Source organism: Cannabis sativa, chromosome 4 (genome assembly GCF_029168945.1).
Source record: "Cannabis sativa cultivar Pink pepper isolate KNU-18-1 chromosome 4, ASM2916894v1, whole genome shotgun sequence".
NCBI lineage: Eukaryota > Viridiplantae > Streptophyta > Magnoliopsida > Rosales > Cannabaceae > Cannabis > Cannabis sativa.
The window spans coordinates 74,241,950-74,258,916 of record NC_083604.1 but is presented as its reverse complement, the minus strand read 5'-3'; the positions used below and the strand labels follow the sequence as shown (position 1 = coordinate 74,258,916).

The following is a 16,967-nucleotide window of genomic DNA, read 5'->3' as shown; positions in this document are numbered from 1 at the left end:
TCTAAATATATAATATTTTAGTATAAATTAAAGTTTAACATAGTATTATATAAAAATATGATATATAATCCAATTCAATATAATACAATACGACTTAATACGGTATTCCAAACAAACTCATATATATCTATTTTACTAGAAAAAACTACGTGCGAGGCACGTATACTTAGTTTTAGTTTTAGTTTTAGTTTTATGTTAGGTGTTAACTATTTCATTTAAAACTAATACAATAAATAATTGAAAAAAAATTATTATTAGTTATTGTTTGAGATTATTTTTAGAGGTACATTTATAGTGAGTAGTCAACCTCTGATTAGATGAAATGAACGATGCAAAGATGTATACTAAATAAAGCCCAAAAACAATGTTAAAAGTGCTTCCTTTATCACATTCACACAAGTAGTTTCACTTTCTTTGTTGACTTTGTTAATAATATATATATACATATTTAGAACAATAACTATTTAGATTTTCCAAGACAAAATGAGTTCTCCAAAGCCCATTTTCTTCTTCATCATCATCATCATCATCATCATCATTAGTTGTAGCTTCTCTTCAATTTTTGCTCAACAACCATATGTGAGAGAAGACACAACTGAATGTGGCAAAAAGGATAACTCAACCTCTCCTCTTGGCTACTTCTGCAATGGTCTAAACAGAACATGTTAAGCTTTCATTACTTTCAGAGTTGTGCCTCCTTACACAACCTTGGTAGCAATCTCAAACCTTTTGGCTGCAGACCCTTCTCAGATTTCTGCAATAAACTCCAATAAGACAACCTTTGTTTGATACAAACAAATTGGTCATAATTCCAGTAACCTGTTCCTGTTATGGCGGCTACTACTAATCATACACCAATTGCCCCAACAATAGCAATAATAGTAGTTATTGAAACTATTCTCTTTTCCGGCTGCACAATATATATGAATTGCTAATAGATTGTTGTTGAGCATAGTCTTTCCTTTATAGCAAAATAAAAGTGATTAAAACACTATAGCATACCTAGTTCTGGTCAAAATTTGTTCTTACACAATGTTAGAGTTCAAATTGTATTCGATGAAATCAAATAACTATAGTAAAAGAGAAAAAAATATATTAGTAAAATTTAAGAATATAATAGCCACTACTTATGATATAGAGACTCGAGAATTGGGTGTAATTATTTATTATCAAATTAAAACACTAAAAACACCATCTCAAATTATGATGTCCAATACCCACTATCTCAAATTCAAAACAAGATAGAAAGAAAAAAAATTATCAAAACTCAAAACAATAAACAGATTCATTATCATATTCAAAAGAAATACAAAAAAAAAAACAATCTCATATTCTCGAATTAAAAAAGCACCCTAAGTAAATATATAATGTTAAATATATAATAAGATTCATTTCATTTAATACATAATATATAATTATACATACATATAGAGAGAAGAATTGTTACTGTAATTTACTGTCACAATGAGAGAGAGAGGTTTTAGTTCTTACCCAGAAAATTAAACACCTCCGTTCGTAATTGTCATCACTCTCAAAAGCTTCCTCAACTCTTCATCGTTTCTCACAGCCAATTGAATGTGGATCGCAATAATTTTGTTCTTCTTGAATGAGGACGCACGGTAGGGAAGGGCTTGAATGATTTTGCAATAACTCTGAATTCGTAGTTCAGAATCTGTAATGAAGAAAATAATTTTTATTTTAAAAAAAATTGAACGAAATAAGAGAAAAGACAATTAAGATTTTTCCTGTCTCGTTTCCTACTCTTTCTCAAAGATGAGCGTGGGATCTCTGAAGGGGAGGAGCGAAAGAAGAAGAATTAAAATGCGAACTTATTGTAAAACTCTGGCCTTCGATTGGAATTTGAATCCTTTGAATTTCTCCGATTGGAATTTAACTCAATTTACGATTGGAATTTGATTACTTTGAATTTCTCCGATTAGAATTTAACACTTTTGAATTTATCCAATTAGAATTTCGTTGCTAGAGGTGATGAAAAGGTATATTAATCGATTGGGATTGGGTTCAGATATAGAAAAAAAAAATCTTTTGTGGGATTGTGATGAGAATGAGATTCTGGTTAGATTAGGGCAATTTTAAATAATGGTCCGACTATTTTTAAAATAAAAAAATGAATATAAAACTGTTACTTTTGAATAAAAAAAGTTTAAAAAAAGAAAGTCGCTTGAATTTCTCATAAATCAAGAATTTCAGTTATATAGGCACATTTTATATAGAATCTATTCTATATAAAGTGTGTCTATATAACTAAAATTCTTGGTTTATGAGAAATTTATGGGTGACTTTTTATTTTTATTTAATAAAATAATAAAATATTATTTATATATAATAAAATAATAATAAAACAAATCCTATTAATATTTGAATTGATATTTAGCATATTTCAACTCTATATATAATCACAACTATAACTCTAAAAATTAAATATATATATACATAAAATAATCGTCCATTTTCTTTATATTATTTAGAATAATTCATTGTGGTTCAAGATCACAATGAATAGAAAAAGTGGCAAAAACACAAATGTAGTTCAAAATCATAGTAAACTAAGAAAGAATGAGAAGAGATTATTAAGCATTAAATATTCTCATTAAACACACTCAAAGAATCACATTGAGAGAGAAAAAAAAAAGAATACCAATGGTGATATATATATAAATAAATAAAAGCTAAGAATATTATATAATTATTTATATTCTATATAAAGTGTGCCTATATAACATAATTCTTGATTTATGAAAAATTCATGAGTGACTTTTTATTTATATTAAAAATAAAATAATTTATTAATAAAAATAAAATAGTTTATTAATTTTAAAAATACAATTTTAAAAATTAAAAAGTAAAAACAAAACCAAACCAAACAGATTTTTTAAAACTACCAACCAATCAAAAATTTTCGTGTGGACTCATCTTTTAAATTTTCAGAAACATAAAACTTTTTTGAATTTTAAACTAATCAAGCCTTTGTATATATGTACAGTTTGATAATAGATATATATGGGGTGGATTTTTAAATAAATTTAATTTTGTAGGTGAAAAAAATGACAAAATTGGTTGTAAATCACAAAGAGATAATTGAGGTTGAAAGGATGAGTAGGGAACCGAATATAGTTTATGATCGTAGATGTATATTTATATTAAAAATAAAATGATTTATTAATAAAAATAAAATGGTTTATGAGAAATTTATGGTTTAAAATATTTAATTTGATATCTTAATTATTAATAAACAATACCATAAATATACATCTACGATCATATAAGAATTTTATTCTAAAACTATACGATCATAGATTAAGTGGTCAAGGTCCAAAGAAAAAAAATAATTTCTTATAATCTGAAATCAAGACACGAAAAACAGAAACTAATTGAATAGAACTCTATTCAATTGAGGTGTCGACCATGCATGGTAAGTAAAAAAAAAGCTATATATTAAATTTTATGCCATGATACAATTAAAAATTAAATAAGAATTTACTAATATTTATATATTATATATATATTGCTAAAGATGCAAAAGTATTGCATTTATATTTCCCACGATGTTTCAAAAATACTTTGAAAAGTTCATCTTGAATTAATTATTAATATGTAATAAAAAAATATTAGTTATTATACTATTACTTCAAACAAAGGAAAGTTCTAGCGGTGTACACTTCTAATCATAAACCTCAATTTTGGCTTCTTTAACCAGCTGCCACACACAACTTACTTACTCTGAATTTATAACCATTTACAATTTCTTAACACTCAAAAAGTTACTGAGTTTGTTTTCTATAGCTCTACTTATTAAGGTAGAAAAATATTTTTAGATTGACTCCATTCTGTTTATTAAATGAATTATTTTCAAGTTGACACGTTAACTTAAAAATGACACAATAATGACCTACTACAAAGTATACACTTATATTCATTTTATTTATTAAGAATCAAAACTTCAATCTTCTTCACTAGATTAGCCAGAGACACATAATATTTGGACATAAACACATGACACAATATTATAACTCAAACTCAGAAACACTTAATCGAAACTTGAATGAATAATGCCACTCTTTTAAGTTTTAAGACTGTATATGACTAGGCAATTTTGGTTATTGTATTATTATTCCTGCTACATAGTTGATCATTTTTAGATTTTTGATGTAAAATTTCGTATTGTGAGCTTTTTAGAGAGTTTCTTATAGACCTCAATGAGTAATAGATTTATATAATTATACCTGGAATAAATTTTCATAATGTTGTTTGGTGGATTCCTATTTTGTTATTAGGTAACATAATATTATTATTTGTTAGGCCTGTCACAATTATTATTAAGTGAGAATGAATCAATTTAAAAACCTTTTACTATATTGAAAGGTGAGATTGATTTTAATATGAGCTTAGTTATATTTAATTTTATTTTGTATATCTATTGTTTTATTTGAAAACAGGTGAATAAATGACTACACTATATACAAATTAGGACGTATTCCAACTACAGAAAGTTAAAAGAATAAAATAAGAGTGTTAGAAAAATTTGAAAAGCGGACAAATAAGAGTTCACCACTCAAATATCAAAAGCTTAATGTTAGCAGACAAAAAAGTATACAATCAGTTAATTTATTGTTGAAATTGTCAATACTCTACTAATAAATGCTATATTTTCTGAATTTCGCCTGTACGCGCGTTCCAACAAATTATTATTTCATAAATATTTTTTTTTTCCTTAAAAATGAACACAGGGTAAGGGTAATGATGTTGAACCTAATAACTAATAATATTTTTTTTAATTTTTAATTGTATCATTTTTTAATAACGTAGAAAAAAACTAGCATAAAATTTAGTATACGTGCATCGCACGTAACTTTTTACTAGTAGATATAAAGTGTGCCTACTTAGTTTAGTTTATGAGAAATTTACTTTTTCTTTATTAATTTTATAATATTATTATATATATTTAAAAATAAAAATTAAACTAAATCCACGTCTTTGCCACTTGTTCATTCTCCAGTCTCCACGGACTAACTAAACCCCAAATTCCAAATGGCATCACCCTTGCCCGCTAGGAGTCTGATTCTGAATAAGAATTAATGGATTCTATCAATGGCCTGCTACCGACTGCTACCGACCACCACTGGCTTCTACGGCTTCAATCCTTGAAGCCCCATAAGATTTCACCGATGATGCTTCCTTTCACACTCAAAATTCCAAATTGCAGCACCACTGGCCTCTACGACTTCGATCCTTAAAAACTCAAAGGATTTCACCATCATATTAATATTATATATCGAGACATTGCCACTGTCTTTCTTCTTACGCACATTAGAGGGTGTTCTCCACCTGTTTTGAACTATTAGATTATACGCACTCTGTTTTCCTTTCTTGGATTTAGATTATTGATTTCTGTGGATTTTAGGTTGCTGCTGCACTGCGCAGCAGAACCAACAAAATGGTTGAGGCTCTTTACAGTATGAATTGGGTACATGTTTTCTAATATTACCATGATTTCATTATTATCTTTGTTAAGTAATTTATTTTTTTGATTTGTGCGGTTTTGGTTTTCAAAACATACTTGTCGCTGCCAGAAAGGACAACTTTTATTGTTGGCCTTATAGCAATGATGGCAGATAACTATAATGTTCTGGTAAAGCTAGATTAAGTTGCATTAAATTTTTTGGGGTAATGCTATTGTCATTTTTCTTTGATGAGAATTCAGATTTGACGCTGGCTTCACTTTTCAAACTCAAATTGATAGGAAGGGAGTGATAGTGAACAAGAGAACAATGATGGTTCAGGAATTTTCGAATACTTCCAAATTGCAAGCGTGAGAGAGAGATAATTTTAACACCTCAAAGGATCTTTTCCAATCTCACTCAGTTGCTTCTACTGATGGATGCTTATCATTACTCAAAAGGAAACGCAATGATGGTAAAATTACATGCTATTTTATATAATTTATGATGATCATTTTGTTTGCATTTATCTATATTAAGTTTGTTTCTTCTAATAAGTTGTGATTCGTTTGTAAATTAATGACACTGAGGTTAAACTGTGTAGCCATGTTGATGGTGTACAGAATTATGCAGGGATAAGAGAGAAAAAAAAGTAACAGTTGTATGTTGGATCTTAATATTTGTCTTGTTTTTAATAATTATTTGTGAAGTGAGGGAAGTGTGTAATGTGGAATATTTTTATTAATAAAAGACAAGACAAAATATTAACAAATGAATATGTGCACTGAAATAACTAGGTGTTGTCGCAGATTCATCTCAAAAGTCTTTGCTATGCTATTATTTTTGTAAAATAACCCAAATCATGTAGAAATGGAACATTCTTTGAAGACTTGGAAGAAGTTTTTGTAAGTTGTTAAATAGTGTTAAAATTTGGGTGGATTTTTAATTAGATTTCAGAATTGCTATAGAAATATTTGTTAAATATGTAAGAGACTTAATTTCTGTACAAGATTTGACAGAAGATAGTTTAGTTCTACATTATTAAAGTTCATTAATTTTTGATATCTACTCTAAAATGAAACATGAGTTTAATTGTGCTTTAACATTATATCAGGTAGTCAGCCCCGTGTAGTTGAGAAGTAGACACCACTCTTTCCAGTTTCATACTCACATAAGAGAGATTATATAGAAAATCAAATGTCACCCAATAGAAAAGGCAAATAGGCTGAGAATGATAATGATGATGCACATGTAGCAGCATTGGCGTTGACTAATGCTTCTCAAAGAGTAGGTTCCCTCAAGTTTTTACACCATACAAGCATATCAACTCTTCTCAAAGAGTAGGGGCATCATATTTTGATCGATCCCCATTAGAAAAATGTCACTTAACAATAACTAATAATATTTTTCTTTAATTATTATTTGTATTACTTCTAAATAAAGTAGAAAATACCTAGCATAAAATATAAAATTTAGTATACGTGCCTCACACGTAACTTTTTACTAGTATATCTATTCTATATAAAGTGTGCCTATATAACTGAATTTCTTGGTTTATGAGAAATTAATGGGTAACTTTTTATTTATATTTACTAAAATAATAAAATATTATTTATATATAATAAAATAAAAATAAAACAAATCTCATTAATATTTGAACTGATATTTGATGCTAATTATGAGAAATTCATGGGTGACTTTTTATTTATATTTAATAAAATAATAAAATATTATTTATATATAATAAAATAAAAATAAAACAAATTTCATTAATATTTGAACTGATATTATTTATCTTTTTATTAAAATTTTCCTCAAACTAGAATTCTAAATTGCATTACTGACAACAAAAAAAAATAATTTTAAGCTTCAAGCTGTAATACATATAAAATGTATAAGATTTTTTCTAAACTTAAAATTTTTAATTTCATAATAATTAACAATCATTTATCTGTTTTTATTTTTTAAAAAATACTTGAGTTTACCAAAATATATAAGAACAAAACCAATGAAGAAAATTTTAACAAAAAAAAAAATAAACGAAGAAAAAAAGAGTCATAAATATTATTGAATAATGGCAATTGTCAACACAAGGATTTCAGCACAAAAAATTATACTTGACCCCTAGACAAGATTATCATGATCTTCCAATCCTAATAATATAAATAATGAACAACACCTCATTAGTTATTCTAGGAGAATGATGCATGGTAATGTCAAAAAAATCATTAGATGATAATAATATTTCTCTAACAATGATACCCTAAGTAAGAACTAAGAAGTATTGTAGCATTTTATTTTTAAGAGCATGAATAATATTAAGACAATTGGATTCCACAATCAAGCTCTTATTCTCCTATTAAAAAAAACACATTAATATACATGTAAATAATTCTTAGTTTTACAATAATAAATTATTAATAAACTCACAATTTCATAAAATTATAAAGTAGTAATTTCAATTAATGTTTAAAAATAATTTATAATTTTTTCAAAATATTAGTTATAATTATTATTTCCAATTTTATAAAAAATAAATATAATTTTTTTAAAAAAAATAATTATTAAAAACTTGCCATAAAAGGTTATTAGATTGTTATCTTATTAATTTTTTTTGCCCATCTATGGTATTACCCATTTAGAAGTATTCCATATATATATAAAGTATTTTAACTAAAACATTTCACATTATAATTTGTGAAAAAGAGATTTTTTATCTACAACTTTTAGATAGATGTTATCTTCAATTGTCAATAATTTAGAGATTGATTTTTAATTTTCTTTTTTATTTCACACACATTTAAGTTGTGTTTTCTTTAGTAGTTGAACATGAATTTTTAGTTTATTTTTGAATTATCTTAAGAACATATTACACTTAAATTATCAAGTTTTCTTAAACACTATAATATATTACATCCAGTATTTACTTTTAATTGTCAAAATTATAAATTACATTATTTAGATATACATAATAATAATCTCACCTAATAAGTTATAATATTTTTTTTTAATTGTTAATTATATTTTTTTTAAATAAAGTATAAAATACCTAACATAAAATTAGTATACGTGCCTCGCACGTAACTTTTTACTAGTATATATATATAAGGGACAAAATTATAGTAGGACTTAGCATAAATTCCCTATCGGTAGGAAAGTTTTTATTATCATTAATTTTAGATCATGTGGTTATTAAAATATAAGGTCTATATCTTGCAATAGGACTAATTGTATACAATTAAAATTTTATACATATTATAATATTTAATTATATATTTATTTTAAAAAATAAAATAATATTAATAATTAAAAAATTTATTAATTTTTAATTTGAATTATTATTTTTTTAAGTTAACTCTCAAAATTTTTGCACCAATATTAATATTGCTTTAATTTTTTATTTCCTTTTTTTTAGGAAATTTCCTTTTCATAAGTTGTATTATCAAATCATTTCTTTTTTATCAATTTTGACTATTATATTAGGTTGTATTATTGTTATTATTATGACAAAGTTATTTGGATCACTTAAGAATTTACAATAAAAACATCAACCGTTGGAGTGGGAATCTTTATTTTTCTTTCATTTTATTGATTAATAGATTTTATGGGTTCCTAGATTAGCATCTCCTTTTCATCGTCGGAGTAGTTGCTGGTGTCGAGAAAATCATCGGAGCTACTGCCGGCACTGGAAAAATTTTCGGAATTGGCATTGTCGCCAGAAAAATCACCAAGAAACTGGTTTCTTGATAAAGAAATCCATTTCTTAATGAAGGAACCACTTTCTTGGTGATTTTTAAAAGACCTATAAAAATAGAATCAGCCCAATGCATTACAATTGTCTTTGATAAAACAATTTTTCTTTTATTTTTTTTTTTTCTTAAAGAAAAAAGTAGTTGTAAAGGAGTAATTTATTTTTCTTAATTCTTATTGGTCCATTTAGCTTCCCATATATATATAGAGATATGATTTTGTAACGTGATGTACTTTCACGGAATGTATATCGTGGCACATTAGATGGGTCTCAGGGTACATTAAATTAAATGAGTGTCAGGCGTTTCTACTTTTTAGCCCTAATTACCCCTAAATCAATCTCAGCCGTCTGATTAAATAACTTCATCTGACGGCTGCCGACATCACGAATTACAATCCTTAAAGTACAGTAACAAGACAAAATCATATCTCTATATATAAATATATTATGATGATGATTTTTCCATATATATTATGATGATGTTAAACTTTTGGCACATAAAAGGTGTTATTATTGAAGATGTTCTAAATAATTATGATTTTCTATAATTATTATTATAGAACCAAATAATATTTAATTGCAATATTACACCTTAGAGTTTTTTTTTTTTAAAAAAAAAAATCCGTTACACCTTAGAGTTTTAGGCATAATAAATACTCTTTGGCATTTCTAATAATAATTGCACCTATCCACAAAGCAAAGTTGTAGGTGAAGAGAGAATAGAGTGGCAAGAGTTGTACAACCACTCCTGTCAATTGCAGATAAGTTGCTGTTACTTATAAATTTGATGTCCAAAATTGCCTATTAGATACAAGTCACTTATTTAGTTATATTTCTTAGTAGTGTTTGCATCAAAATATTACACAATAACAAAAAGTAGTATGGTTTCAACTTTGAAGGTTCATTGTTCGCCTTTCTATATTTGCTTATTGACATTTACATTGATTTATGCAATTTTTGGATTGTAATGTAAGTAAGTTTCCCTAAGTTGTGATGCACCCTTAATATGCAATTGTAAAGTTTAGAGTCACACACATCAGATCACACCAATTCGTGTCCTTTACACTATTTTATTTTCAATACATTATTCATAATTTTAAATTATCAAATTTATTTTCCTTTGAATATTTACTTTCCTTCTAAATTATCAAATGGTGTTTTACATACTTATTGCATCCTTTTAATATAATGTCAATTGCATGCTTAGTCCAAACAAAACATAAATTATTCCGTTGTAGTACTTTGATTCCATTTCTTTCATTCCCAAATGTGTGTGTGAGTGTATTTTTTAAAAGCCTCTTTTTTTTTTTTAGTTTTTTCATTTTTTCTTTTTCTATTCCAAGTTTTTTAAATGTGTTTGTCTAAATATTATGCTGCAAGGCCAAAACCTACTCTACTCTTAGTCTAAAAATGAGTTGAAAAGCAAAAAAAAAATATAATAAATTATTCATACTTTATTATTAGCCCTCTTGACGGTGACTTGAAAATTTTGGTTGAGGCTTGGTCATGAAGGACTGTGGACCCTTTACAAAGAAGCTATCATAATCATCTTCCCTAGCCTTAGATAATAGAGAAGACATATTCGTTGACTTACCCATCAAATGAAGCCTAGAAAAATGATCACCCCATATATCATACGTGTATTTGTCCCCAATGGAAGCCTTCTCTTCTGCTTTCATGTTTTTCTGCTCATCGAGTCTGGATCCAGGAGCTCGCGCATGCGCAGCAATGGGAGAGCTTGAAGCCAAAAATGGAGAAGAGTGCAACATATTTGTCGGTGCAGGCCTACCAGCAGAAGGAAATGTGGCTGAGGACAATAGCACAGGTCTAGGAGTAGCTGTTTTTCTTGGCGCCAAGGGCTGCTGCTGAGTTGAGACAGACGGGCTCTTAGCAATAGCCTTGGACTCCAATGTGTTGGCCTTGGAAATAGATTTTGTAACAATTTCCTTGTCAGAGTGTTGTTGATTTGAAACTTGAGAGTGTGGATGATTTCTACCTTCAATACTTTGTTCCGCAGCATCTTGTGATTGTAGTAACCACAGATATTTCGGTGTTACAGCTGGAGATAAAGGAGATGAAGGAGTAGAGTTCCCACTATGACTACTCGAAACTTCGGAAAGTGCTGTCAACTTGTTGCCAACACCTTTCTTCTTTCGTCGCCTTCTTCCTTTTTCTTTCTCGATATTGATAGTGAGATTACTAGGTTGGGGTGTTTCTTGTATGTCAGAATTCTTAATATGTAGAGATTGTGACAACAAAGAAGAAGGTAATTCTCTCTCTTTTCTTCTATCTGACAAATCATTAGATTGTTTATCATTTTCCAGAATCGGTCTCACATATTGAGTCCGTTGATCAGGCTGCCCCACTTGATAACCAGGATAACCCATGCAACCCGGAGGAGAAGACTTGGGAATTAAATTATCCATCTCGGAGAACAAAGAAAATTTACTGTTTCCAAGGCTAAGACCGCGAGGACATTTTCCTGTACTTAAAGTAGTGGCCAAGGAACCTTTGTAACTCTTGCAGAAACAGTCATAGGAGCCCAAGGTCAACACCTGTGGCAATATGAACCAGAACATCAGAAGCAACAACGATGCTGCAACAAAGATCGCCGTAGTGTACTTCTTAAAGCGTGTCCAGAAAATTGATTTCTTGCAGACATTGAGCATAAACATTGGGAGGGTACCCTTCATTGGTATTACAAGAATACCAGTAGCCAAGACAAGCTCGAGATCTCGGTGTACTACACTTGCAGAAAAATCTGTCTGATATGATATGAGAACCTTCGTCAATTCTCCAGGTTCAATAGCAAAACCTTTGCATGTGTGTACCACAAAACCATCTAATTCACAATCTTTGCCAGACACTTTGATTTTTCTTACCTCCAATGGCAAATCACCAGTGTTTTTTGCATATAGCACCTTCAATAGCGGCTGTGAACAGGAATAAGAAGTGTCTTCCATGTTAGCAAAGATACCCAAAGGAGAGGGGTTGACAGAAATCGGTAAGCTGAGGTTGAACTCTATATTCTGAACAGGCTCAGATGCTTCATGCAGAAGTAGAGAAAGTGAACCTCCAAATCCCCTGAGAGAAAGCCACTCAACACCAGAAAGATTGTTTCTTATCAGGACAGAACTTTTCCACTCACATCGAGATGAGGGATGAAAAAGTATTGGCCCGAAAGATGCACTACCATGAGGATGTATATAAGCTTCTGTCACTGCCTTCTCTGCTATTGAAAACCCATACCTGCTTGGAATATTAGATTCATCGTGAACCAAACTACCTGACGAAGGAGGCTGTATAAGACCATCAGTGCCCTTGCACTCATTAATAATCTCTCCCGAGTTAAGAATAAGCTGCATAATAACTGGCTCTTCACTAGGATTGTTCACAAAGATCCACTTAGCTTGAAAGCTTCCAACCTGAACCATTGGGTACAATAGTTCATTATCAACAAGCACGGACATGCCACCACTAGTCCCTTGAGATTTCCAGTTTCCTAGCACTAGTTCGTCAGCATCTGATGCTTCTAATGCCTGCATCAACACACAAATTCAGCAATGTATAATGGTCATGATAACAAATGACAGTACTAAGAGGCAAAAACTAACAAGCAAATTAACATGAGCATGCCATCCATGCATGTTACTGCAACCCACCCAATCAAAAAGATGCAACTTCCAAGATTCCATATCTTAGAACCAGTAGACATCATTTTTTTTAAAAAAAACACACACAAACTACAGTATTCTCAAATGATATTATAAAAATCAATAATAATATTTTCTTGGGGGGAACTAAGTACAAAAGTCTGATCTTTTTAATTGTCCAACAACTATAAGCTATTTATCCTTTCCCCCAAAAAACTAGCCATGTGGTTCTTCCCTTGGTCTCTCTTATTCTTTATAACTTTTCTTTCATTTCTTTTTTGAACTTGTCAGACAACCGTTCGACCACCCCAGTTAGAGAACTAGCTAACATTTCCTATATGTGCTTTATATATCCTGCTACCCCAATATGTGGGTTATGAATAGTAAACTTAAATCAAGATTACTCTAGATAAAGATAGAACATTTGGAAGAGAAGATAAGTCCATATCTTTTCTTTCTTCTTTTTTTTTTTTCGAATGTGACATTTAGAAATATTACTATAAGATTAAAACCTATACACAGAATAGAATGTACAAACCTTGGTCTCTGATGGCGTACTCAAGTCATTGCCTAAGGGTACTGTCCTGCTACTTCCAGATTCACCAATTTCAACAGAAGAATCTTCATATCCAACAGAAGATTCTTCCAAATTTCTTGAGCAAGCATTGAATATTTCCTGGCAAGAAACCTCAATGCGAGGACTAGTTGAGTCATTTGTCAGTACATGTAATTTACAGTTCTCATACATGTTAGGTAAATCTGGCGGAGAATCACGCATATGACTACAAATAACAACAGCAACTTGTGTATCACTGCCAGGAAAGAGTAGCAAGCCTTCCATGTATCTAATATGCAATACTTTACTTTCAGCAACTTCAGCGATCTTAACAACATTCACAAGGACAGGAGCACCATTTCGTAGAGAGATAGCAACTACCGCTTCACTGGAATTATATGGATATAATACCTCCAGAGATGCTGAAATAGATCCCGATACCTCATGAACTTCTTTTCCATTTAGTTCAGCTTCAAGAGGAACCACAACAGTGTCAAACTTGTCCTGTGAAGGCCTTTGCAATTGCATACACAATGCACCAAAAACTTTTCCTTTTGATTCAACTGAGAATTCTATTTCTATAAAAGTTTCAGTGCCGTGTGGACCAATCTCCCAGTTCCTAAGGGGCCTCAACCCCATCAGTGGCAAACCAAATTGACCACTCCTTACAAGCAGCCAATCATCGATGCTTGGAAAATCGAGCAACTCTGGATCTTGAAAGTTTCTGACACTACAAATTGCTTCTGTGTAAACAGAAGTCTGCCCTAAAGAAATAGATACCCATGCAGTTACTTTCTCCACAGAGAGGGTTTCATCAAAGGAATTAGACAATGAAAAATTCCTACTCCACCTTCTACCAGAAGAAGCATTAAGATCTACTAAGGACTTAATTCCATAAGGAGACTCAATGGCAAAACCCTTAGCCTGAATCAAGAAACCACCAGAGCTTGTTTGCAAAATGAGGTGAGCTGAGGTTGAACCAAAATATCTAGGTAAGAAAACAAAACAAATTGAAACTGCTTCACCAGGTCCTAGCAAAGCTTCACTAAAATTACAGGGATAAAACTGTGAGTCAGTACTAAAAGGTTCATAGACATGTAAAACCTTGTCATTACATGTGTTTTCCACTGTTAAAAATGCTAAAGAAGGGAAATACATATACTTGTGACCCCAATCCAATATTGCAGGGTTAATTTCTACATGACGAGAGGAAGAACCTTTAAAAGAATCAGATTTCACTATCTCAATGTTGACTTCAGCCTTAGAACTTGTGCTCTTCTGATTAAGCAAAGGCGCATTACAAGAAGAAACATCATTTTCAATTGAACTATCTAACTGAATGGATGATAACTTGTTAGTACCTTCTCTTGAATTCAAAGAGCAAGAAACAGTTCTTCCATTAAATAACTTAAACATGCCATAATCCATCGACCAGCTATTATTCTTCGATTCCCTAGTATCTTCAGCTGATCCTACAGTTATAGGATCATCAAACTGACTACCAGAAGCATCAATTGCAGCATCTTCAAGCTGGTGATCGTTAGAAGACAAACCTTGCAAAGTTGAAGGGAAGCAAAATGCTTGTGAACCAGTACAAATGCTATCAATATTTAAGTACGGTCTTGGATTTCCATACTCCGAACTAACATCTTGAAAGGCAGCATTCAAATGATCTTCATAAGACCTACAAGCCTCATATTGTGCTGATTTTTGTTTGCCATTATTAGAACACAGATCGCATGTTGCAAGACAAAAAATGGTACATAAAAGAACCACAATATACTGGGACATTCTAGCTCGATAGGACAACCCCCTGGATAAACAACAGAACAAGTACTAGTTACATGATGCATGACTTGGTTTCCACTGCACAATGTACAAAACTACTAAACATATGTGTAACTAAGGTCATCCTAGCCACAGAAAGAAGCTACAAGTACAATAAGAATCATTAGAAGGAACTACAAGTCTACAACAGTTCAATTTGGAAAGCTAGTTTTGCCCCAAAAGAAGAAGAAGAAGGAAATGGTTCTTTATTGCCGTTTTCAACCAGATTTTAACAGCTAAACAGAATCCAATACATGCAAATACGTTGGCCCCTGTATTTCTATTTATATTTTCAATTTTGTAGCTGGGTCCATGAAACATAAAGTAAGAAACAAAGAAGTTGCATTAGCACATGATATATACAAAACCAAAATTCAATTCTTTAAAGGCATCAGCAATAATTAGTTAACTAATCCCATATTTATATATTTATATTACTACTTAGAGTAAACAAACAAAACCATTGTACCAGAAACAGAAGAAGCAGCAATATTCTCCCCCATATAATTCAAAATGAGTCAAAACCAAACCATTAATAGCTAAACTTTAAAGAATTAACTAAAAGCACCACACAAATAACCAAGACAGTAATAGCTCCAAAAGCATTCGTATAGCATATTATAATCATGGTTATCGCAATAATCAACTCTCAAAACGAATTCTTAAGCTACTAACGGAGCATCAAAAGCTCAAGTTCAGATTAAAATAGGAAAAAAAAAATTGTGTGAAAAATAATAAGAAAAATAACGATGAGAAATAGAATACCCAGAAAAGGAAACACTGTTTACGAGTGATAAGAAACCCAAAAATATAAAAACAACCAGAAACAAAGTTCATCAAACTCGGTAATAGAAAAAATGGGTATGTAAAGTTCCAAAAATGGCAAATACACAAAAAAGAGAGACAGAGAGACTGACCCAGATGAAGCAAAAGCAATCTGATAACGAAACTAAAGATTCTCAGAAACATCGACAGCCAAAAAAAAACGGTGTAAAATGCAAAGGAGAAAGTAAAAGGTGAAGAGAGTTTGAAGTTGTACGTACCAGAGCGTGAAAACAGAGAACGATGTCTGAGCTCCAAGCACTAGGGCTTCAACTTCAAAGTCCATACTTGAGGAAAGAAGAAGATAAGACCATCTGGGTTGATAAGCTATCAAGGGTTTTTCAGGTTTGAATTCGGCTACGACGACGGCCACCACCACCACCTGATAACAGCGAATGAATAATAATGGGTTGTATTGGCCTCGGAGATTGAGAACCAAAAAGTTCTAAAAGGAAAAAAAGAGTTATTTTTTATGGAAATGACCGCTTAAGTGCTTGACTAAGTTACTGAAATTACTATTTTGACCCTAAACTGAAGAAAAAAATTATAGGCATTAACTGGATAAAATGGTCATTCTAGTTTTATAAAGGGACCTACTCTACTGAGCTTTGAACCATTTGGAAGGGTAGTTTGTGGACTTTCGTAAATAAAAATGACTTTTTTTTTCATTTTAGAAAAAACAACAAAAATTTTACTGGTGGTTATGTTTTTTTTTTTTTTTTTGAAAGAATACTGGTGGTTATGTTTTCAAAATATAATAATTTTATTTTCTAAAAATTTAATTCTTCAGCAAAATTAGGTATCTTAAAATTAATGAAATTGTTTATTCTAAATTACGAAAATGATTACTTCACCCTACATTGAGATACATTATTGTCATTTAGAAATAAATTTAGGCC

The 16,967-nt window shown here is 30.3% G+C and overlaps 1 protein-coding gene and 2 long non-coding RNA genes across 4 annotated transcripts; 1 reads left to right on the top strand and 2 right to left on the bottom strand.

Moving 5' to 3' along the window:
* Positions 1-365: 365 nt before the first annotated feature.
* On the bottom strand, positions 366-2,092 carry LOC133036564 (uncharacterized). Of its 2 annotated transcripts, none has more exons than XR_009687165.1 (3): positions 1,762-2,092; positions 1,492-1,672; positions 366-1,070 (listed from the first exon to the last, which is right to left on the bottom strand). It is a non-coding gene; the product is annotated as an uncharacterized LOC133036564 (long non-coding RNA). The 2 variants fall into 2 exon arrangements; XR_009687164.1 differs by having other exon boundaries at positions 366-961.
* Positions 2,093-4,931: 2,839 nt separating this feature from the next.
* LOC133037378 (uncharacterized) lies at positions 4,932-6,231 on the top strand. Its single transcript, XR_009687482.1, has 2 exons — positions 4,932-5,934; positions 6,064-6,231. It is a non-coding gene; the product is annotated as an uncharacterized LOC133037378 (long non-coding RNA).
* A 4,413-nt stretch (positions 6,232-10,644) lies between these two features.
* On the bottom strand, positions 10,645-16,543 carry LOC115712715 (uncharacterized). The gene is made up of 3 exons (XM_030641052.2): positions 16,290-16,543; positions 13,402-15,232; positions 10,645-12,749 (listed from the first exon to the last, which is right to left on the bottom strand). The coding sequence occupies exons 1-3, from the start codon at positions 16,352-16,354 to the stop codon at positions 10,671-10,673; spliced, it is 3,975 nt and encodes a 1,324-aa protein (XP_030496912.2). The 5' UTR covers positions 16,355-16,543; the 3' UTR covers positions 10,645-10,670.
* Between the last annotated feature and the right edge of the window lie 424 nt (positions 16,544-16,967).

Coding starts and splice junctions, on each gene's coding strand:
- LOC115712715 (XM_030641052.2), bottom strand. CDS start 16,354: ATGGACTTTGAAGTTGAAGCCCTAGTGCTTGGAGCTCAGACATCGTTC. Junction 15,233..16,289: donor TTCTCTGTTTTCACGCTCTG/GTACGTACAACT, acceptor TTGTTTATCCAG/GGGGTTGTCCTATCGAGCTA. Junction 12,750..13,401: donor GTACGCCATCAGAGACCAAG/GTTTGTACATTC, acceptor GTGTTGATGCAG/GCATTAGAAGCATCAGATGC.